The sequence below is a fragment of the Mauremys reevesii genome, linkage group 2, assembly GCF_016161935.1.
Source record: "Mauremys reevesii isolate NIE-2019 linkage group 2, ASM1616193v1, whole genome shotgun sequence".
In the NCBI taxonomy this organism is placed as follows: Eukaryota; Metazoa; Chordata; order Testudines; family Geoemydidae; genus Mauremys; species Mauremys reevesii.
The window spans coordinates 59,845,271-59,869,693 of record NC_052624.1 but is presented as its reverse complement, the minus strand read 5'-3'; the positions used below and the strand labels follow the sequence as shown (position 1 = coordinate 59,869,693).

Sequence of the window (24,423 nt, the reverse complement as noted above, 5' to 3'; positions counted from 1 at the left end):
TTCTTGTCTAACATGGGCAGTGGATCAAGCCCACAAATTCTTGTCATTCAACAGCCACCAGATGGTAACTACTTTCAGATGCTACCCAACTAGGCTCTGTATGTATCCCATCACTAATCCTGTCCCATTTTTATTTAAAAAAAAGAGTATGGAAACAATTATTGTGCAAAGAACAAAGAATTATATGGGCTTACAAAACCAATCAAAATATTAGGCCCAAAAATTGGTGCTATGGATCTTGGCGGCCTCTTGTAGAAAACGAACATAACCATAAGAACACCAGATATAGGTGAAACATTCTAGTCACATACATGTCCCCCTAAAATTAAACACATTAACAAGAATTATGGTGCATATTTAACAAGAACTATGTATTTTTTTAGTTGGAAAACATAAAACTTTCTTTGAATTAGTGCTTGTAGTTTTAGCTAGTAGTTATTTGTCTCCTGGGTTTTCATTTCTCAGTTTCAGGAGCATTAAGGAATTTAACCTGATTGTCTGAAATTTAACTTTATTGAAAGAAGATTTTTTTTGACCGTGATAAAAGGCTTAAAATGAAGTTTGATCTCAGACTACTATCTGCTTACATGTTCTGTTTGTATTTACAGATTATGCAGTGTCAAGTCTCATTTCATCTTTCCGTGCTGAGTATATATGACCACTAGTTGAAGACATAAAATATTGTTTAAAGGTTTCAGGGTGTGCAATAGTATTTTCCACTCTGACTGGTGCCTGTCTTAAAAAAAAAATAGCACAAACTTACCTCAGAAAACTGCATGACCTTAGATCCATCCTGTCCCCATTCCCATCCCTTCCCAGCCACTGCTTTTTGAAAACCACCTACTTTCCCTATATTTGTTTCATGGAAGCTCCCATAATGTGTTTGGCAGCAAGAACAGCTCACATATACAGAGATACAGGCTCAATATCACCAGGGAAGAGAGGGAGGAAAAAAATATCACAACATTCAACCACAACAAAAAGAGAACAGAGACAAAAAGGGATAAGAAGTGAGAAAATGGAGAGATGACGGAAACTGGGCCAGGACATGAACAAAGATCCCTGGTTAGAGCAACACCATCTGCCAATCCACACCACAAAAGGCAGGGGAGCGCCTCTAACAATAAACAAAAAAGAAAATGACTGACATAGATTGAGATAGAATCAACTAACTACTTCTCTCTCTTTCCAGGCAACACACTGATGAGAAAAGAGATAACAAGGCATTTTGATCAATAAGTGGCTTATATGGTGACATTTCTCCAATTATTGCAAAAATTAAAAGATCAAGACAGATATTTTGATTAAAGTGTGTTTGTTTCCCTATCAGCAGATTAGGGTTACACACACGCAAATCTAACAAAGGACAATGAGAGAGAAAAGGATTTGTCCTAAATAAATAAGGAACAAGGGTATTTGAAATCCAAAACAAAAACGAAAAAGTAGAAAGCCTTGAGATATGTGGATTTCCAAGTTGAAACTGTCCCATTCAGTTACATGGCTGGAAACCCAGACAGATATTGACCTGGATAGCATTGCTGAATTACATGAAGATTAATTTTTCTAAAGTAGTTGGCATAAACAGGCTTTCCATCTTTTTGTAACTCCTTCCTTTTCATACTAACCACATAACCAAAAGTAGTTTTTGTGCACAATCAACACAACTAGCTTCCACTTTGCATTTGTCCCTTTTGTTTTTGGGCGCTCTTGACTTGACTCATTTTTTATTTGTTGCCCATACTTGCCTTACTCACAGCCACTGGGCTCAAAATTTATGATGCATATTTTTTTGACAGCTCATGTGGTGTTATTAGGTTTCTCAGACATCTAATATAACCTGTCTTTTCCATAGCCCCAGGTGTCTAAACCCAGCAGGTCTTCCTACTTTCTACCATTAAATGTTGGAACATACATGTCAATAAGTATGCTCAAGAAGAGGAGATTACTTACTGGAGGTCCTCAGGGAAGTAAAACTTGCACTACAAAAGGTTCAATTTCTTTGCCACCCAGTCCGGAGGAGTGGCCCTGAGGTGCTGCTGTCAGGCATGCTCAGTCGCTGCGTGGACCACAAGCCAACTGGGACAGGGATGAGCGAACAGGAAATCCATACCCTTAGATAACAGGAAGAAGCGGCACTCGGTGTGCTTCAGGATGGGGGCACAGGAAGCCGGGCTGTGCCATACTGCCTGGGGCGGGTAGAGGATGGCCTCACGTAACAGGAGAGCAGTACGGGAGGGCCCTGATCATGGGCAGCATGTGATTCCTCCATCTGGGGAAGCTGGGTGTGCCCGGACCATGGCTCCAGACCATGGCCCTGCACCAAGGCCCATCCCTGGTTGGCCACGCCCATGCTCCACCACCAGCCCTACTTGGCCCCTTCCCCCAATGCTCCCCCCACCAACCTCTCACACCTCTTCCCCCCCGCCCCCAGTCTTCTCACCTGCCCAGCCAGCTGGCTACTCACCATTTGTGAGCACCTCTTCACCCCCTCCCCAAAGCCCCCATGAGGGCAGAGAGGGGATGGGAAGATACAGAGCAAGGGTGGGGCCTCAGGAAAAGAGGACAAGTGGAAGTGGGTCCTCGGGGTGGAGCACAGGCAGGGCCATGGCCCTTATGCCCACGTCTATGCTTCTTACGTGCATGGTGTTTCTGCGGTTGCAGCGGTACCGTGGGCAGCGGCACATGGGAGGGAGGTTGGGGGTGCTCACTACAGGTGACGGGCACCGCTCCAGTGGATCTGCTGGTCTCAGTTCCAATTGTGCATGTGGACACATAGCTTCCTCCATCAGATACTTATGGAGGCAGAGTTCTCTGGCTTCCTGAGTGCAGGGCAGGAATGAGCAGCAGATAGAGCAGTGGGAGACGATGTGGACATTGCCAAAGCAATAGAGGCAATGGTGGTGCTTGTCACAGGGAAGGAGTGCAGGCATGAAGCACAGTTCTTGAAGCCGGCCTGCCAGGACATAGTCCCCAGAAGGGCAGGTGGTGTGTGCAAGGACACCCCATGCGGGTAAGAAATCCAACAGCAGAACAAAACCTAACTAACAAATGACTTTATACAACTAGAAAAAACTACAAAACTAAGCACAGAAGGCAAGAATGGACAAAGAGTTCTACTAGCAAACTAAGAGCACTGAAAAACAAGAGTGATGACTCTGGCCATGCGGCGGTAAGAGGGAACTCGAGCGGAGTCAACCCACACAGCCTCTTAAAGCCTCGGACACACCACGCGGCTGACGCACAACGTATGTGCAGGTCAACGGACATTACTATGAACAAGTTCTGGTTCTGGACCGTGGCACGCATGCACACCCACCTCTGGAATCCATATAGGGACCATTACCCGAAGAAAAACAAAGAGTTACAGAATATGCAGTGCTGTAGCTGTGTTGGTCGCAGGATATTTGCAAGATACGGTGGGAGAGGTAATATTTTTTATCAGACCGACTTCTGTTGGTGAGAGAGAAGCTTTCAAGTAACACAGAGCTCTTCTTCTGGTTAAAGTATATGAAGAAGATATAAAGGATGTAAGAGACAGAGCTTTAAATGATACATTTCTTGCACAAATGATCTCATGGTTGCTTGGCCCTTAGGTTCCAGTGATGGTACCATTTGTTAGTAGAGATAAAACTATCCAAACACAATCTGAGTACCAACACTCAGAAACTGTCCATAAATATCAAATGTGTTTGTGGAGACCCATGTCTCCAGTGGGAAAATCTGTACAGCACACATCCTAAGCTTATGTTGGTGAAGAAGCTGTGCCATCAATAATTAAAGTTCTGTACTGGTGTAATTTTAAAAACTGATGCTGGAGGAGTTATACTGTTGTCCCTGCAAAACAGGTTTTATAGATACTCAAGGGTAAAGGTGAAAAGATGCACTATCCAATCTAATTTTGAACAACTCAGATACATGGCTTTCAGAACCTTCTATGGGAAACTTATACATGCAATCTCTTGTGATTTGGTTCACTCCTTTCCATAACCCTTCCCCCCCATCAATCTTATGACCTTAGTTGTATATTAAAAAGGAATGGAACACAGAAATTAAACAAAAAACCCACAACCATCAATGTTTGGAAGGCTCTTCACATCAGAAAGTGAATCCACAGAACATTCTGTGATTGCCACTCTCTTGCTTTACAGCTAATTAAAGGTGTTTTCCATGCCATCAGGATTGGGTTTAGAACCGTTTTGTGAATCGGTGTAGTCAGTATTCAAAGGAGCAACTGAATGCTCTGCCTAGAGAAGTATTATAGACACCATCATTAGAAGTGTTTAAGAAGAAATTAGGAAAAAACCCTTGAAAAGCAACCATGTACGGGAAAATCTTGCTCCATGCTATCAGTTGGAGTACAAAACCCAGGACATCTTTTCAGGCATCATCATTTATGAGTCCATGATCATTGCTGACAAGAGAGCTCAAAATGCTGCTACTGCTTCCTCTCCATTGAATACATCTTTTAATCTTCAGGAAAAAAAGTGTGATAGGTTAATCTGTGTGAGACTGATCAAGTGATCATCACTTCTGGATAGAATCTGAACACCTGTGAGGTGTGTTTTAATGTTAAGAAAACATCACAAGAACCCATCCATCCAAGCACAGTCTCAAACAAACAATATAGAAGCTGATTTCTCCTCTGACCTCCTCCCATTGGCAGCCCTCTCCCTGGATCTCTTTTTGCCTCTTGTAAATTGGGGGAAGTAATTAATTGCACACAGATGGGCCAGCCCTGCTACTCTGCAGGCAGGGAGCTGTGTTCCTTTTTCTACATGGGGTTTACTATGTTTTTATATGGTGCCCATCATCTCCCAGTGTATTTTCCCCTAAATATCCAGTAAGTTTAGCAGAAGAGAATATTCACTTAGCCTCTCCTCCAACTCCAAAGAGATAAAAAATGCCCTCCAAGAAAGTTTAAATAACACAATGTACCTGACCAATGCATTCACATTCTGCATGGAATGGAACATATTCCTTTTCTTTGCTGTACATCCCCAGTGCAATATTTGTAGATTTCTCTTTATTATCTTGAAATTGAAGATCAGCAATGTTGTCGAAAAGTTTGGTAAGATGACGGGTCACCTGTTTCCAGACAATACAACAGGTTTAAGAAAATCAACCACCATACATTTGCTCTGATTTTCTATTTTTAATCCACATTTATCTTTATGTGGATTAAGATAATTAGGTAAATAAGCATTGTCTCACTCTGTTTTTTTTCCCCCCCAATTACATACAAGCCTGATTCTACAGGCCTTCAACACACAGAACTTGCATTGATCTTAGCAGGAGTTAGACACTGACAGCAGCACTGAACCAGCATTTTGGTCTTAGGTCTTAAAGATAATCAAGAAATAAAGGCCAGATTCTCCATAACATTGTGGAAGCCCTGAGGTTACACTGGGAGCTAACTTCGGTAGGACACCATACAGGTGCAGAGCTCTGCCCACAAAGACCTGAATGCAAGATCAGGATCCTAGGGTATACGGCCTATATTGAAATGCTTTTCTTAAGAGACATCCCGTGCTCATGGGAAAAGTGCCAGCCTGACAGCCAGAGAGACTGAAGTTCACTGTCCACAGAATAAACATGGCGTGAGAAGTAGTAATGCAAAAACCTCCTCATTGCCCTGCCCATATGCCACAATCCTGACAACAAGGGCCCATCTCTAGCATGAGTGGACAATTCAGTGGCCTTGGTCTCTCTACTGGAATGTTCAGTTTTAAGGATGAAACAGGTCCCTAAGATTTAGGGATGTAAGGAAGCTATGAGAATTTAGGATTGAATTATTTAAAAGATCATTATTTGAGTCTCGTTAGTCTTTTATTCTTTGGTAAAGTATTCCTTGCTTTAGGCATCACATCCCTTCTAAATACGCTCTACCTAAGGCACAGAAATAATTCTGACACCCTGAGAATTAATGGTTGCAGCAGGAGTGGTCACTACTGGGATGTCATCTGGCTTGTAGATAAGGTGATGTAAAGCTTCTGAATAATATTCAAGTGCAGATGCTTCAATATAAATGAGCCTTTAGCTGTCACATAACCTGGCAGATTATTATTTGATGGGAGCAAACAGAGTCATGGATACAAAAACACCCCACGTACAATAGTCAGCAGCTCAGTCAGTGACAATATAACAAACACCATAGACCTTTCAGCATTACTTGTCATTGTTACAAGTGGCATGCCTGAGATTTGATCTCTAACAAATGCTGGGCCATAGGCAGGATAGACTTGATGATCTCATAGTCTTTTCCATCTCTGACTTTGTACGAGATATTACAGATGGCATGTGCACAATATTTCCTGTAAGAGAAGGCACAGCACTTGCAACACTTCCTCCCTTAAAGATTGTTCCATTTCTCCCTGGGTGATGCTGTCTAGCAGATTGCCAGCTCAGGCTAGAGCAAGAGGGTGTATGTAAATATCAAAGAAATGCTAAAAGGTCATTGTGTGTTCAAGCCAATTCATTTGCTAGAATAGATCAAAAGCAGAGGTTGATTGTATTGTTTTTGCCTATCTGTATTCTGTTGTCTGCTTTCACATTACATGTAGTTACATTAAAGTATACCCTGTAATTAGGTAATCCTAGATCAAAGGTGCATTAGTATTAGGATGAGAATTTACTTAATTCATGAAAACTAAGGAAAGATTGTTTGGACTGCTGTAAATAAATACATTGTGTATGTATTTATGTAAATAAATACATTGTGTATTGGAGGAGGGGAGGGATAGCTCAGTGGTTTGAGCATTGGCCTGCTAAACCCAGGGTTGTAAGTTCAATCCTTGAGGAGGCCACTTAGGGATCTGGGGCAAAAATTGGTCCTGCTAGTGAAGGCAGGGGGCTGGACTCAATGACCTTTCAAGGTCCCTTCCAGTTCTAGGAGATTGGCATATCTCCAATTATATATATATATATATATATATATATATGTAATTGGATTGCACAACAAACAGAACTGGTGCCTTGGGACTATAAATGAAGAGGCATGCTAATTTCAAAGCATGGGCCAACTTGTTCAACAATGGGAAATCCACAGACCCAGTCTGTCTTTAGTCAACAGAGGAAAAACCCATGCTGTGAGGGAGACACTAGCCAGATTGCTTTCTGGGGAAGGCAGCTATATGAGTGATCCTGTATCTCTGGATTGATGGATTCTGACAGGGTGGAATACTGAGTGATTGGACAGAGATCCCTAGAGCTATTCTATAGGTAACCCTGAGAGACTTATGACACACTAGCAGATTCCAATATAATAGCAGAGATTTAGTAGTTACAAACTGACTCCCTTGTTAATGTATTTTACCTGCTTTAACCTCTCAATAACTCATTTCTTTTTCCTAGCTAATAAATGTAAAGTTAGTTTACTAGAGAAATTGGCTGTCAGCATTATCTTAGGTGTGAGATCGAGAGTATCCATTGACCTGGGGTAAGTGACTGACCCTTTGGGCTTGGGAGTAACTTAATATAAGGTGATTTTTGGTTTTAATTACGCTTCATCACAAAGTCCAGTTTGTCTGGGTAGTAAAGGGAGGCTGGAGAGCCTAAGGGGACTGTCTGTGGCTCCACAGTGAGACTAATACAGTAAACCAGAGCACACATGTGTTACTGGCTTAGTGAAATCTAATGATAGAATATTCCACCAGTTGGGGTATCTCCCCTCTTTTCTGACAGTCTGACCTAACTGGCACTTTCAGTTGTAAGCCATACCAGAAAACATGACACCTTGTTTAAGCACTTTCAATTTTTCCCCCACAAAAGACAAACAAAGAAACAAGCAGGGACTGTATTATTTACAAATATTTATGTTTTGTTTACAGTGAACTCTTACTTTAAAGGAGCATGCAGCCATATATTATCACTTCACAAATTAATACTGAGCATGTTTTTCTTTGGACATAACGAAATTGCAAAAACATGCAGGCAATATTACCTGTCTTGGCTGTGTTCCTTTTGAGAGAATGTCAAGTAAATCAGCTGAAGAAACAAAACAGAACCGAGGAAAAGCTAAGCACTTGGTTTCTAAATACCCCGCAAGAGCTTTTTCACAAAGAGAAAGCCTGAAAATAAAAAGAAAATGTTACTCACATTTCAGAATTATATGACAAAGGGAAATTTCCTTTTAAGAAGCTGCAAAATAAGAATTAAGTTGTGGGTATTTAAAAGTGGATAGCTTAGGTGGTATAAACTAACAAAGAGCCTGAAGAAGCCATTGTAGAAGCACTCCAAAGACTTCTCAGTGGGGAATGGGGTGGGAGAGAGGTCATTTGCAGAAAGGAAACTAGATAATAAATTTTCTATATTGATTCAGGAGAAAATAGTAGAGAGACAGAGATAAGCTGGGAATAATAGGATTTCCTCTTATTTTTTTAGGTTAAGTATGGCGAAATGATTCAGGGAGCACCCTCCTAATGAAGGAATGAAAGCCAAATCTGAAGTGCTTTGTAAAAGTGGCAGTTGATGATGAGGTGGCAGCTTTACAGATTACTCTCCATGTAAATTCTCAGACATTATGCTGCCTGGCTGAACCAGGACATGCTCCTTTTTCAGGTGATCCTGGAAATCCAGAAGAGCCAAGCTGCATGGAGGCAGGTACCAGCAATGGCCATGAGGACACACGGTTTTGGGTAAGTGGATGTCTCTCTCCAGCTTACTCCCCTAAAGGGTCCAGCTTGAAGGAGTACGGGGTGGGGACAGACACCCTACCATTGACCGGGGAGGTGGAAATTTTGGGTGGAGGTGGTCCATTAACCTCAACCAGCCGCTAAATCCAGAGAAAAGGAAGTGGCTGCTACTCTGAAGATGTACGACAAAGTTCTCTTTTCTTATAATGTGAGGAGTGGCATATGTTGCCACTCACAGGGGCAGCGAGGCTCTCGACAGCTGTTCAAGTCTCAGGCGGCTTTGAAAAAAAAAGAAACCCCATCCCTTGCTTAGGCCAGTGGTTCTCAAATCAGGAGTCCGTGGCTCACTAGGGGGCCATGAGCAGGTTTCAGGGGGGCTGCCAAGCATGGCAGGCATTAAATTCTCTGGGGCCCAGGGCAGAAAGCCAAAGCCCCACCACAAGGGACTGCAGCCCAGGACCCTGAACTCCACCACCCAAGGTGGAAGCTGAAGCCTGAGCAACTTAGCTTTGCAGTGTCCCCTGTGATGTGGGGCCCGAGCAACTGCTCTGTTTCCTACCCCTTAATGTTGGCCCTGACTTTTATATGCAGAAAAACAGTTGTGACGGACATGGAGTTTTTATTGCATGTTGGGGGTAGGGGGGGCTCAGAAAGAAAAAGGTTAAGAACCCCTGGTTTAGGCTATGCAGAAAAAGCAGCCCACCTAGGGTGACCAGATGTCCCCATTTTATAGGGACAGTCCCGGTTTTTGGGTCTTTTTCTTATATAGGCTCCTATTACCCCCCACCCTGTCCCAATTTTTCACATTTGCTGTCTGGTCACCCTAAGCCCACCTCTCCCACTGGTTGGTTATCAGTGCTAGCTGCAATAGTACCACCAGACCAGCAGCTAATCATTTTAGCTTCCCAAAATGCATCCCTATAATCAATGCAAGTTTTCACTGCTCCCCACAGGGTGGAATCTTTAATGGAGAAGCAAGATTAAAGACGTACCTAGTGCCATGCTTCAGGAGGCTCTATGGTGGATACTGTCCACTATCTCTGACCCTAAGTATTATCAGAGAGAGAGAGAGAGAGAGAGAAAATCTCCCAGCCCCTCAGATTCAACCAGAAAGAGATGGGTGGGGAGAAATTTGATCTAAAATTAAACTATTTAAGAACCAAACTGACAAAAAAGTTGCTAAGTTTATACACCTCTACCTCGGTATAACGCTGTCCTTGGGAGCCAAAAAATCTTATCGCGTTATAGGTGAAACTGTGTTGTATTGAACTTGCTTTGATCCACAGGAGTGCGCAGCCCCTCCCCACCGGAGCACTGCATTACTGCGTTATATCCAAATTCGTGTTATATCAGGTGCCATTATATCGAGGTAGTGGTGTACTATCTAAACCATCAATATTTAAAAAGTGCCCCAAATGGTAAGCTCTCTTTTTAAAGTGTCAGTGTCACCTGATGATGAGAAGAAACTACATATACAGTATCAGCCACAGAGCATAAGGAAGTGACTGGGATCTAAAGTAAGGGCTAGTCTACACTAAAAGCGCTACATCAGCACAGCTGCAATGATACAGCTGCTTTGCTGTAGCATTTCTGGTGAAGATGCTTTAAGCCAACAGGAGAGCGCTCTCCCATCAGCATAATTAATCCACCTCCACGAAAGGCGGAAACTGTCAGCAGGAGAGCGTCTCCTACCGGCAAAGCACTAGTTTGGCCAGCGCTTAGGTCCCTGTAACTTGCATCGCTCATGGGGGTGGCTTTTTCACATCCGCTAGCGAGGTAAGTTATATCGACTTAAGCCCTAAATCTTCAAAAACAGTATGTTGTTGTCAACCTGCACAGAACAGCAAACACACAGGCCAGCCTCCCAGCATTCCTTTACTGATTGTTCCTGACCTACACGTTTGAACATATTCAAAATCATAGCTTCAATTTTACCTGAGTTGCAGATTTTCAAGTTTTTCATATAGATTTGGTTTGGTTGTTGCTTCTAGCACATTTTTTGTATTTGCTGTCTCCATCATTAATTCCTGTGCAAAAGTGAAGAGGTATTAATTATAACATCTAAAATTCAAACCAAGATATTCCTTTTCATACCATTTGCTAAAATGAGTCAAAGGTGTGCAAGAGTTGGAATGAATGGTACTAGTTTCTTTCTGGTTCCATTTTTTAATGGAAAAATAATAAGGTAAAGCCCACTATTTATTTCATTTTATAGCCTTTTAAATTGAAGGCAAAAGCATTAAATAAATGTAGAAATACACTACAAGTCAATTGTGCCCATGGAAAGAAACTTCTGTTGCACTTTCATGATCACTTTCATGTGATCCCTTCTAACAAAAAAAGAGTGACAAACAGCAGCAGAAAAGTATTAACTCCCATTATATTTCTTTGCTTGGACTGAAATATAAACAACCTGATTCTCCACTGCCTTGGATTTTATGTGGTCATTCACACCTATGCAAAAAGGCTAAGAAGTGAGCATAAAATTCTACAGAATCAGACGGCAGTGTTTTAGAACTCCTTTGCACTGGTCTAAATGACTAGATGAGATCCAGGGCTACAGATATTCAAGCCCAAAAGATTCAGATTTCAGTTAAATCAAGATGCCTCCATTAGATGAAAAAAACAAATTCTAAAAGGTCTTTTCCCACTACAACCAGGACTGAACTACTGGAAATATTTGAGATCATCCCATACTATGGACTGGATTGTGTCCCTGCCTACATAACCATAAGGTGGAGAAAACTCCTCACACCTTAGGTCTGGGTTTACAGGGACAAACAGGTGCTGTATATCTGCTCTATTCCCTCACCCAAACCAGTGGATGGGATTGAGCAGAGAGGGTCAGAGGTTGGGTGGAGCATTAATTTCTTCTTCCATGCTTAAACATGTGGGTATTAATCTGATAAGGACCAGTAGCAGATCACTTCCCCCTAAAGCAGGGTGGAAGTCTATCTTAGACCTGGCCTGCACTCAAAATTTATACCAGCATAGCTATGTTGGTCAGGGGTGTGAAAAAGATTACCCCCGACATCATCAACAGAGCTTATGCTGACAAAACCCCAAGTGTGGCTCCAGCTATCCTGACTGAAGAAGGCTCCTGTCAGCCTAGCTACTGTCCTTTGGGAGGTAGCGTTCTTATGCGGGACAGAACTCCTCCTTCTGTATGCTTCATCTACACAAAAGGGCTATTTTGGCATATTTTGAAGTTGTAGTGTAGACATAGACTGAATCATGATTCTTCTCCCCTGTGCTAGCCCTGGTGTGCTGCTCCTTACAACAGTGCAAAACCCCTTTATGCTATTTGGTTTTCTTCTTATTCATTATTAATTAAGTCTAATTACCCACACTGTAATTAAAATAATACCAACAACATTTTAAGATGTGTATTTAAGATAATGGACAATCTACTTTTCCTAAAATAAGAAGACAAGAGGAACCATTTCACTACATTATGATAAATTATGTCCTACTAACTTTGAAGTCTGCATCAACTCCATCAAATCTTTTAGCGTCTTCAGGCAACTGGGTTCTGATATCATCAGAGCCAACGAAGATGCTTTCTAGATGAGACCATGTGAGTTGAACTTCCAGCCAAACGAAAATGACTGAGTCTGCCACATTCAATGTCCTTTGCCAACTCGTGACTTGTTCAATGAAATATTCTACATACTTACTTTGCAGAATTGTTTGCAACTGAACCTAGAAAAAACAAAAGGAGAGCAGCAAAAAAGTGGTAACAAAATAACTCATCAAGCACAGGAGACATAGCTAAGAAAATTTTTACAAATTCTCTTGCAACTTATTATTATTGTATATCAGAGAAAAAGACATTATCTAGCCTTGCAAATGGACAGCATATTATTAAATGATTTCAAAGAAACTAGGAAAATATAAGACCAAGGAGCTGTAATTTTGCTAACTCCTACACAGAGACAGGAATTTTCCTTAAGATATATATAGTTAAACAGCATACATATAATTTTACAGACTAACATCTGGGGAAAATAGGATTCACTGTAAATAAAAATTATAGAAAAAGTTGTGAGTTTAAACTATTAAAAATGCCTCAGGAATAATGAGAGTACATGTACTGGTAATATTAATATACCAAAGTCTTACCTGATTGTTCTCTAAAGTTTCAAAAAGCTGTTCATCAGATTTTAATAATGGAGTTCTGGTTCTGTAATGCTCTTCATAGCAGAACTCCATGGTAGCCCATGTCTGGCTGATCTCTGTAAGAATCTAGTTAAAAACAGTAACACTTTTATATATTTAAGTTTGATGCCTCAGGTTGCAAAGTAAAACTGTTATATTTCAAAAAGCAGTATTTGTAAAATACACCACATGCAAAGCAATTAAACACTTTCATCTACTGCCATTGATCACATATCACATTCCAACTAGGTTACATGAAACTATTTGTGTCAGCCATAAATTTCTTTATGGCTAAGTTTTGTCCATGTTCATGAGTAAATTAATATGAAGGATTGTCATGCCAACGTATAACAGAAAGAGAAATGGGATTGACCCACCTTCTCAGTGCCCAGCTCTTTCACTGCTTTGTCAACAATGCTTCGGACTTCATCTTCCACCTTATGCAGCTGTAGTCCCAGCAAGTCTGCTAAGATTGTGCCTTCAGTTATTGACAATCTGATCTGTAAAATAAACAAAATCTTTGTACAAAATATGCCTTGTGAGGTATCATTTGAAAACTAATACCTTGCTGGTCAATATCATGATGAAATGTGTGTAGCAACATTATATGTAAAATTATGAATATAAGCTGAAATCATGACTGAAGTGTGTTTACCAGACAAGTTTGTCTTTGAGAAACATGTTTATCCACTTCCCAAAGGACAAGCTGACGCATCCAGCCAGGTGTCAAAGCTGTTGGGCCATCACCTTCAAGTGGCCATTCTTTGGCAAGGAAGGGAAGCTGGAGCAAAGAAATCTGCACCTTAGCGAACAACAGCATGGAACCTTTTTCACCACTAGACCCTTTGTCTCCATCCTTACAGTGGGAATTAACTTTATCTAGGGGTAACCTTCAGGAAAATGCTTCGTCAAAAGGAGACGGAACTATAAGAGTGAGGGGCAAAACACCCCAAGTTCTCTTTCCCTATCCATCTCTCACTCTTGCACCTAAGACAATAAAAGAAACAAGCCTGTGGGAGCAGATCCTGGCCTGAGAATTTGGTCAGCAATGTTACAGGAAACGTGGTAAGAGATTTCAACTGAGCCAAGTCTAGTTTGTTAAGTTTACTAGAAAGCATTTTATCTTCCCCTCGCTTGTAACTATTTCTGATTTTAATGCCTTTTACTTGTACTCACTTAAAACCTATCTCCTTGTAGCTAAATTAACTTGTTTTATTCTTTAACCAAAACTAATCTAGTGTTGTGAACTGTGTGAGTAACTCCATTTCAGGTAGCAAACTGTTGTATATTGATTCCCTTAGAGGAGCAACAAACTTAATATACTGGACTGCCCAGGAGAGGGCTGGACAGCGCAGAACACATGTTTTGGAGGGGAATCATGGGATTGTACTGAGGTCACTCTACAAGTGGTAATCAAGCCTAGTGGAAACCAGTGCGTGACTGACGTGTGGTTGCCAGGCTGCAGCTATGGACAGACACTCAGGTGTTACCTGCATGCTGGAAGTCTATCTGTGAGCAGCCCAGGTGGGAGCTACAGCAGCAAAGCCTTGTGAGGCACCAAAGTTCACAGGGCAGGGGTGACACAGCCACTCACGAGTCTGGATTGCCATAGATACCCACTGTGCTTTTGTATTGCTCCAACTGTATTTGAAATAAGATTATCCCATTTGGAGATACCTGTGAAGTATGGCAGAATCAGTCCATAGGCTGTTAATGTAAAGAACAGTTTGCTGCCCATAATCTCAAAAACTTCTCCTAATATAGATGTTAGGAAAATTAGAGATCTGTAAAGTCTAAGATTTAAGCAAGGCTTTTATGGTTTGTAAATGTGGTGCAATTCTCTATGTAGTACTATTTCAAGAAGTATAAAGAAACAGCACCTATGTTGAGGTTTCATAGAATCTGATTAAGTGTCCTCAGGAGCCAATATTCTCACACAAGCCACAGCTATAATTCTCTCGTGGCTATTTTTACCATTGAACTCAATGCATAGATACTGTTTGAGTGAACTGGCAGGAAACTGAGAGCCAATCCTCAAGTCAATGGAAGTACTTATAGTACATAGATGCCAGCACATGAGTAAATCTTTTCAGGACTGGAGACAAAAGCTATGTCTACATCAGCCCCACAGTTCAGAAGTGTGAATAGCAGTGAGCACCAACATGCTGTGTTGGAACTCCCCTGTGTGGATGCTGCAGGCATGAATTAAAAGCTTCCCTCATTTGTATTAGCATAGAGAAGTCCTAAGAGGCAAAGTCAGATGTGTTTGTGCAGCTTCCACTAAAGCCAATGGAAGTTGCCTGCTATTGTCACCTCTCCTTCTCTTTTGGAAAGTCCATTTCTTTCACGAACTCTAAACCCTCTTTATTTAATATTCCAGTTGTCTTGATTTAGCCAAATCTGTCACCTCAACCAAATCATACTTTGCCCTCATCATCTATGTTTCTAATTCAGAATTCATGTCATGCATGCTCAGAATTAGAGCTGATTGAAAAATTACTCCATTTAAAAATTTTCCTCCAAAAATGGCCTTTTATTGAAGTTAAAAATTAAATATTTGTTTCATAAAATTTTCAATTATTTTTGTTTTTCAGTGAAATTAGAAATAAAAAAAAGTTAGCATCTTTTTTCAGTTTTCTATTTTTCCTTTTCAAAAATAGCTGAAAATTCTATAAAAAATTTTGGAAAAAAAATTCATGACAAATTACACTCCCCAACCCAAAAAGTTGGTCCATTTGAATTCTATGAAACAAAAACAATTTTGATTTTTTGTGTGTGAAATTTCTTTTTCAACCAGCTCTATTCCCAAACATTTATGTAAAATGAAATACCGTTTTCCTACACCAGCTTCCCTCTTCTTTGTCTTATCCAGCATCAGCCCCACAATCCAGCCTCCTGTTCTTTCAATGTTTGCTATGAAAAGTTCCGTATGTCTTCAAAAAAAAATATTCATTTGCATCCCTCACTCTCTCTAGCATTCTTCATTTAATCTGTGGTTCCATCACAATCTTGAAACATTGTATCCACATCACTAGTATTTTGTTTTTAACAATAATTATTAGCGGCATTTTAATCCTACCAGAATGCTCTGGGACTCTGTTCCCATAAAAAGAACAGGAGTACTTGTGGCACCTTAGAGGCTAACAAATTTATTTCAGCATAAGCTTTTGTGGACTACAGCTCACTTCTTCGGATGCATAGAATGGAACACACAGAAAGAAGATATTTATACATACAGAGAAGATGAAAAGGTGGAAGTTGGCATGGCTACTTCCACCTTTTCATGTCCGCTGTATGTATAAATATCTTCTTTCTGTGTGTTCCATTCTATGCATCCGAAGAAGTGGGTTGTAGCCCACGAATGCTTATGCTGAAATAAATTTGTTAGTCCCTAAGGTGCCACAAGTACTCCTGTTCTTTCTGCGGATACAGACTAACACGGCTGCTACTCTGAAATCTGTTCCCATACTTATTCTGAGAGCTGGAAAGGCATCTTACAGAACCTCCCATGTTTGTTTTCTGGAGCATCTCGAATGCAGCACTCAGCTGCTGCTTATTTGTAAATATTTATAACAGCCACAATCAGGATTGGACTCCATTTTACTGGACATGGTACACACAGAACAGAGATCATCCCTTCCCGTAATCAAACCCTCTCTTCAAATCTAGTTGGCAACCCTTCTACTTAGAGAGCCAGCTTTGACCTCAGAAGATTGTACTAGAACAAAAGGAAAAATCCAAACTGTGAAGTCACTTCTCAACACAGAAGGGATCGAGGAATCCAAAACTCTCCTTTCTGCACCAGCAAGATATGCTCTGACTGATCCTGGAGACCAGTCATCTCCTTTCATTCCTTCATTCTTGGCACCACTAGCTTAATTATAAACTGGATGCCTCCAAGTACCACTATACTGATGGCATGAGAAAGCACTGTTTGTTGCTGGATACTTACACCTGTTGCATTCATGAGTTGGTGCCAGTGTCTCTCTCTTATTGCAGGATTCTGCAATTCTGTTACTGCCCTCAGTGATATCATTAGGTTCTTCACTGTTAACTCCAGACCTATGTATACATCCCAGGAGCGAATTTCCTTGTCCAATGACCACACTTCCTAAGAAACAGGATAAAAATAATGGTCATGGTTATATGCTACTATCATGGTCACCATTCACCAGAAGAGAAGTTTTGGAAATACTTTCTCCTGGGGGGAATTCTGTGCCAAAAAAATTAAAAATTCTGCAACAAAAAGTTTAAAATTCTGTGCACATTTTCAAATTCTGCATATTTTATTTGTCAAAACAACACAATATAATCACATCAGTTTCAATTATTTTTGGTCATTTATTTCAAAATACCTGTCAGCAAGTATGTCTGTAACAATATAGACAACAAAAAAAGATTCAGGAAATGTTTTTAAAATAGATTCCTTACTAGGCATATTGATACAGAACTCTGAGTAATAATTAATTTAAAATACAATACAGAATCGTATTTCCCGCACCTCTCAGAAACAGTGCAAAGGCTTGTGGGAGTCAAGGGTAATGGTGGAGGAGCTGATGGCGAGGGAAGTAATTGCTGGGAAGGAGCCTGGGTGTGAACTTGGAGGGTTGTTGGATATGGGTGGGAAAAGTATGGAACAGGGCTTTTTGGGAGGTGGAGAGGGATTGTTAGGGAGCTTCTCCCATGCAGATCCTGGCTGACGCCTAGCCTCTGCCCAGGTATCCCTGTACCCCCATGTATCCTCGCACCCCCGTTCACATGTCCCTCGACCCCCACTCAGACACCCACTCCCTCCATCCCTATGTGGCCCTGCACCTTCACTCCCATTCATCCCCAGTCTGTCCTCCCCCACTAGCCCTTATGAGCCCCTCTGTGTGACCCTCCCCCCCCGCAGCAGCCCTACACTTTCTGTCTCTTCATAGCCCCTGTCTCATGACCTGGCCCGACAGGCGCTGTGAAGAAGACAGGCTCTTTCTTTTCCCTAGCTGGCTGGGAGCTGCTGCTCTGGTCTATTGCCACAGCGCCCTCTGGTGGGAAACAGTTGGAACTGCAGCAACTTTCCAGCAAAAGCTTTTTTCTGCGCAAAAAAATTAAAAATATGCACAGCTCATTAATTATGTGCACACACAGTGGCACGGAATTCCCCCGGGAGTATCTTCTGTACATAAATATGGGAGTCTTAACTATGACAAGATTAGGGATGGTTTTAGTTGGGTTATTGGCCCATGTTGTTACTTGTATTGTTTTATTGAAAAGGGTTGTAGATTAACCTAGAGCTCTGGATAAGCCAGTTTTAAATAAACTAAAATTAAATAAATGAATATATTTACACAGTGAATATAAAAAGATTCTGATTAAATCAGAATTCTCTCCTTTATTATGGCTCTTATGACCTTGGTCTAATATTTTTAGAAGTTAGTTCATTGCATGTAAGAAACTACTTCCAACAGACTTAGCATAACTGGGGGAAATCTTTGGTACATGCAGAGATGTGATGAATGTGACATACATGTAGTGTGTAGCAGTTGTCGGGATTAGAGGAACATTATTTATTTAAAACCATGGTTTAAAATTAAGAGAAATTCACAATGGGCCCGATTCTTCTGTCACTTACACCAGTATAAGTCAGGAGTACCTCTACTGAAGTCCAGTTAATTTGGTGTAAAACCAGTCTGGGGGGAGATCCATACCCACAGACACCTCTCTTTCACTTTTCCCCATGAATCACTGATGTATGAGATGGTCCTGCTAATTCTCCTGGTACCTCAGTTCCTGTTTCTGATACTATCTCCCCATGTTCTATAAAACTATTGCCTTCTCCTTTGTACAACTCCCATCAGGAAACCATTATTAATATTTTAAGGGAAGAAGTTCCATATTTTCAAAAGGTATCCTTCCCTCTACAAGTGAAAGTCTCCAACAGACTTCTCAGTGCTCCTGGACTAGCAAAATCTGTCCAAATACAGAACACAAAACACCTGCAAATTCCACTGATCTCTGGACTAATGGCTTTCATCTGCAGAATCCCCCACAGAGCTCCATTTTCTTTATATTTTCCAACTACTTCAATTCAGAGAAGTGACAGTGAGATTTTACCATATACACGCACAGTGTGTGGAACCTAAGCCAGAAGGATAAAAAGGTTTAATGAGAAAAAAAAAAAGAGTTCCAGAATGTTCAGTTTGGATAAAAGCAACAAATAAACTGAAACATCAGATAGTGGGTGGGGAAAGTGAAAAAGGGGTGGCAGGGAGACAGATAAATTGCAGCAATAGACAGCAATGGGAACTTGCCTTGGCAAACCTTCTGAGCTCTGCATCCATCTGTTCCACATTAATCTGTCTCCACTGGGTTTTAGTCCAATCATCAATGTTGCTCTGAAACAGTAAGTACAGATAAAAGTGTCAACAACAGTCGGTGAAAACAAGTTTCTGCTATATAGTAGATAAATGGATATGATGGGTGGGTCTATCATCCAGTGATAGCCCAAGTTCTTGAAACAGTATCTCTACTTTTCAAGCCTGCACCACCACTGCCAGCCCAAACTGTACCAAATAACCCATTGTCTTCAAAGCTAAAACATAAAACAGGAATTAAAGCAATTTCAAGTTTCAGTCTCTGATAATGCTAGTAGAGCTTTGTAGGTATATACATTTATTATATATACACATAGCACTGTATCTACATTTCTAGATATGATAGGATATACACACAGAGAGCCTTGAAATTGCCATGAACACTTAGCACACTTGCCAAAAACAAACCAAAAAAACCACACCTATTCACCTATCCTTTACCATGTTAATGGGGAAAGAAAAACCAACAAAACATTGACCATTTGGTTTTAGGAAAAAAATATCCACTTTCTTGGACTGAGTAGAATTTTACAAGGCTGATGTAACATGAAAGTATCTACTGAATGTAAGTGCTTCACATTTTGCCTCACTAGTTTATCTTTAAACTTTACAACATAGCCTGTCAGACTTAATACTGCTTTAATATACAGCATGGATACCACACAAAATACAATATGCAATGTGTTTAGTACAGCAAAACTCTGCCTTCTCCCTATTTTACTATCCATTGAGATGGCAAACAAAACATATACCTTTGTGGTTAGGCTACATATCTTTTACTGCATAACTCATTCTGGACATGGTTTAAAATTTCTCAAACCACAGGTGAAATACCAAAAGGAAACAGGGTTGTAGATGAACCCAGCTTCCGGGGTTCCCTGCTAGACTATCAAAGTGTTTAGTATGTGAACTACAATAACTGTGTTACCACCACTTTTGTCACTAATATATAGGGTGAAATCCCAGTGCCAATGAAATCCACGGAAATTTTGTTATTGAGTTTAATATTGCCAGAATTTCACTGCTAATGTGAAGGGTGCAGAGAGTGAGAGAGATCTGAAGGAAGAGCTAAGGCTGTTTTGGTATCTTAAACTCTTTCCTTCCATACTTTGCAATGCATATTTGTTTTAACTCTGAATTTTCTTGCTTTCTGGATTTTTGGTCTGTCTTTTTTTAAAAAAACCCAAAACAAAACCAAAAACTTCTGTAACAATATTTCTTTTTATTCCTTAGGTAACTGATACGTATTCACAATCTTCCCTTCAGTTTAAAGTTTTGGGTTTGAGGGGTTTTTTTTGTTTTGTTTTTTTAATGCAAGCATTTTAGAAGTAGTTAAAATTGAGAATAGCAATATTTTGATCTTCATACTCTATTTATAAAAAGATGGTATATATATTTTAAAAAATTGAAAACAACAAGAAGTTCCCACATTTACAACTTAGCTTTTAAACTTCCTTTAGAATAAAACTATGAATCCTTAAGATAGTGCATTTAGAATAGTTTCCAGAGTTATAATGTGCCTTTAAAAAACAAATAAAACCTCTTACTGTAACATAAATATTAATATCCCACACTTCCTTGAGCAACCGTATTTCTTTGCGACATTGTTTCAGTTGTTTGTAATCTGGAACAACCACTTCAAAAAGATTTGCAGATTTCTGCATTTGTAACATTTCTTCTTCCAATGCCTCAAGCTCTCGATTTTCCTTGAAGAGGAAAAGAACACATGAATAGAATTATAAACTTGGTCCAGGTAAGTTTAGAATGACAGTCAGATCAGTACATCTAAAAACAAAAGCCTGCAGCAAATATTGTAGAGATGTTACATGTTTCACTTTCAGTCTTTGATATTCCAAAGGACTACAAGGTAGTATACACATTTATATTCCATATGTATATACACAAAAACATAGGGACTACAATGTAGAATTTCACTTAATGTATCATTATTACAAGAAATCAAGAACAACAAAGACACAATTTTGCCCCTCTGAACAAGTCACTTTTCTCATTATCAGTATAAAGTTGTTCTGTGAACTGAGTAAAAATTTTTAAAAACCCTGAAATGGTATTATATATAAAAGTATCAGTGTGATGCACCTTTGTATGCATTTTGTACTATATAGTACAGTATGCTTGCATGTTCCTTCAAAAAGAAATACAGCAGTTAAATCTCAAGCTCTATCGGTTCCATGTCAAATAAAAATAATTGCACATTTTGTATGCATAAACTGAAACTTTAATTTTATACTGAAAGATTTCTAGGAAAATGTGCATTTCTGGGATTTTCCCATTACCTTATCTAGAAGTACATATGGATTTTTTGCATCAAAGCAGAAGGGAGCTTCCACTCTAAATCTTTCTCTGAATTCTATCTGCTTTCCCTGATGAAAAGAAATACAGGCAATAAATTATGTCAATGATCTTATTCTCATCAGAAACATGTTAGAAAACTGAATTCACAGTTTGGCTTACATTAAACGAAGCAAATTTTTTCCTGATCAGTGTGACCTCAGAAGCCTGAAGAGGAGCCACTTCATGCTTTATAGATGCAGCAATTTTTTTGGTGGTATTCCATTTTTCAGGCAATTCCTGTTGAACAATGTAAAATTATCTTGTATGAGACCTTTAACATTTCACACAGCAGAACAGATCACTTAGAAACCACCTATACAAACTGTTGATATGACCCCAAAACTATCTAATATTCAGGGAACAATTCACTTTCATTATTATTTCACAGTTCAGCTCTTTTGGACAAAGAAATTGTGTAGGACATTTTAATAGTTAGATGTGGCAGGGTTTTTTCCTTGCAGTGGCTTGGTAGGATTGATTTTAATGGCTGCAGCATAATAAGTCACAAACTTTTCTGAAAATACGGAATAACTAAAATGTGCTTCATTAAACTATTCCATGTAGACTTCAGTATAAATCACATAAAACCTATTCTATGAGGTACTGGGCACCTCTTGCACAGTGACTGGAGCACTGAACGGTCATTGCCATGACATATCAGAGATTCAGAGGCCACTAAGGGGCTATTATATTGTAATAGTGCAGTCAGGATTAAGGCCCATTGTGCTATACATACACAATCACACACATTAAATCCCTGCCCTGAAAAATTAATCTAATTTGAAATATGGTGCAACAAATAGATAATAAGAAGCAGAAGATGTGGTATATCTTGACTTTAGTAAGGTTTTTTATGCTGTCTCACATGATGTTCTCATAAACAAACTAGGGAAATACAACCTAGATGGAGCTACTATAAGGTGGGTACACAACTGGTTGGAAAAGCTATTCCCAGAGACTAATTATCAGTGGTTCACAGGCCAAGCTGGAAGGGCAGATCAAGTGGGGTCCAACGGGGATCAGTTCCAGGTCCAGTTCTGTTCAATATCTTCATAAATGACTTAGATAATGGCCACTTAGAAAGTTTGCCGATGATAACAAGCTGGGAGGGATTGCCAGTGCTTTGGAGTAAAGGATTAAAATTCAAAATGATCTGGACAAATTAGACAAATGGTCTGAAGTAAGGAGGATGAAGTTCAATAAGGACAGATGCAAAAGTACTCCACTTCAGAAGGAACAATCAGTTGCACACACAGAAAATGGAAAATGACTGCCTAGGAAGGAGTATTGTGGAAAGGGATCTGGGGGTTATAGTGGATCATAAGCTAAATACGAGTCAACAATGTAATGCTGTTGCAAAACAAAAAAAACCCAACACATTCTGGGATGTATTAGCATGAGTGTTGTAAGCAAGACACAAGAAGTAATTATTCTGCTCTACTCTGCACTGATTAGGCCTCAACTGGAGTATTGTGTCCAGTTCTGGGCACTACATTTCAGGAAAGATGTGGACACATTGGAAAAAGTCCAAAGAAGATCAATAAAAAGGATTAAAAGGTCTAGAAAACACGACCTATGAGGGAAGGTTGAAAAAGAAAAAAAAAAGTTTGTTTAGTCTGGAGAAGAGAAAACTGAAGGGGGACATGATAACAGTTTCCAAGTACATAAAAAGGTTGTTACAAGGAGGAGGGAGAAAAATTGTTCTCTTTAACCTCTGGAGGATAGGACAAGAAGCAATGAGCTTAAATTGCAGCAAGGGCAGTTTAGGTTGGACATTAGGAAAAACTTCCTAAGTGTCAGGGTGGTTAAGGGTGGAATAAATTGCCTAGGAAGGTTGTGGAATCTCAGCCATTGGAGATTTTAAAGAGCAGGTTAGACAAACACCTGTCAGGGATGATCTAGAAAATACTTAGTCCTGCCTGGAATGCAGGAGACTGGACTAGAAAACCTCTCAAGGTCCCTTCCAGTCCTATGATTAAGTAAGCATAAGAAATTATTGGAGAGGAAGAGGATGAAGTTAACAAAAAATAAGATCATATGGTTACATATTTTTGCGGTGTGCACAACTTTGAGGGTTCTTAGTCATTTGAAAGTTTTTTCCAGAAGTTACATCCATAAAAATCAGCAACCAAGTCAACAGTAGTTGATATGGAGGGGTAAGGGACAGAGGGGGAGGGGAAGAGTATAACGAACTGTAATTTCCAGAAATGACTCAGTAAGTTAATGCAATGATTTGGTAGTCTGTAATGAAAACATTGTAACTGTGATGCTGGAATCACTGGGTCAAGTGATTAAGTGTAGCTAAAACTCGTGCATTCAGCTGAAGCAAATAGGGCAATGAACAATTAACTTCTGTAAATGCAATTAAGACAAGATTAAGTTCTTTTAAAATAAATAAGTTAATTTTCAGTTTTTCATGGAAGATCTACCCTTGAGGAAAATATGAGTTCCAGATTGCTAATTTTTCACATTAGTTCCTTCTAGGCAAGAGCTTCTTAACAGAACAATGACACACAGCCTGTGTTTCTTATAAAGGGTTGTCTGTAGTTTGGCAGCCAGATCGAAGTGGAAAAGATAAATTTGCTACATTTCTGGGGAGGTGGGAAACCCCACTCCAAAAAACAAGGACAGTGCTCTGAAAGCTGGTCCTGGCCCTCTCATTGGTGGGAGGGAAATGAGCAAAAAGGAGGTGGGCAGAGAAATGGCAGGCTCAACTTCCTGTGGCCAATTCTCCTGGGAAGAAGATACAGCACACAGTGATGTGAGCACCAATTGGCTATGGTAATAGCACCAGGGACACAGCCAGCAGCGAATCAGCTCTGGGCTCAGGGACAGCCCAAGGCAGCCTAAGCAGGTGGTTCTTTAAGCCTGCATTGCACTGCATGTAGGAATCAGACAGAGCTCAAAGGGAATGAGATGCTTCA

General features: G+C 40.1%; 1 protein-coding gene across 6 annotated transcripts in view; it reads right to left on the bottom strand.

Moving 5' to 3' along the window:
* Positions 1 to 24,423, bottom strand: part of DNAH11 (dynein axonemal heavy chain 11) — a 278,479-nt gene that overhangs the window by 178,104 nt on the left and 75,952 nt on the right. For all 6 annotated transcript variants that reach the window (XM_039523273.1, XM_039523275.1, XM_039523274.1 and 3 more), the window contains 11 exons: positions 21,620 to 21,736; positions 21,442 to 21,528; positions 20,692 to 20,850; positions 19,082 to 19,165; positions 16,741 to 16,899; positions 13,166 to 13,288; positions 12,753 to 12,875; positions 12,108 to 12,332; positions 10,566 to 10,657; positions 7,940 to 8,066; positions 4,936 to 5,085 (listed from right to left, as the gene is read on the bottom strand). In XM_039523273.1, coding sequence (XP_039379207.1) covers positions 4,936 to 5,085; positions 7,940 to 8,066; positions 10,566 to 10,657; positions 12,108 to 12,332; positions 12,753 to 12,875; positions 13,166 to 13,288; positions 16,741 to 16,899; positions 19,082 to 19,165; positions 20,692 to 20,850; positions 21,442 to 21,528; positions 21,620 to 21,736 — 1,446 coding nt within the window. The remainder of the gene's footprint in view (positions 1 to 4,935; positions 5,086 to 7,939; positions 8,067 to 10,565; positions 10,658 to 12,107; positions 12,333 to 12,752; positions 12,876 to 13,165; positions 13,289 to 16,740; positions 16,900 to 19,081; positions 19,166 to 20,691; positions 20,851 to 21,441; positions 21,529 to 21,619; positions 21,737 to 24,423) is intronic.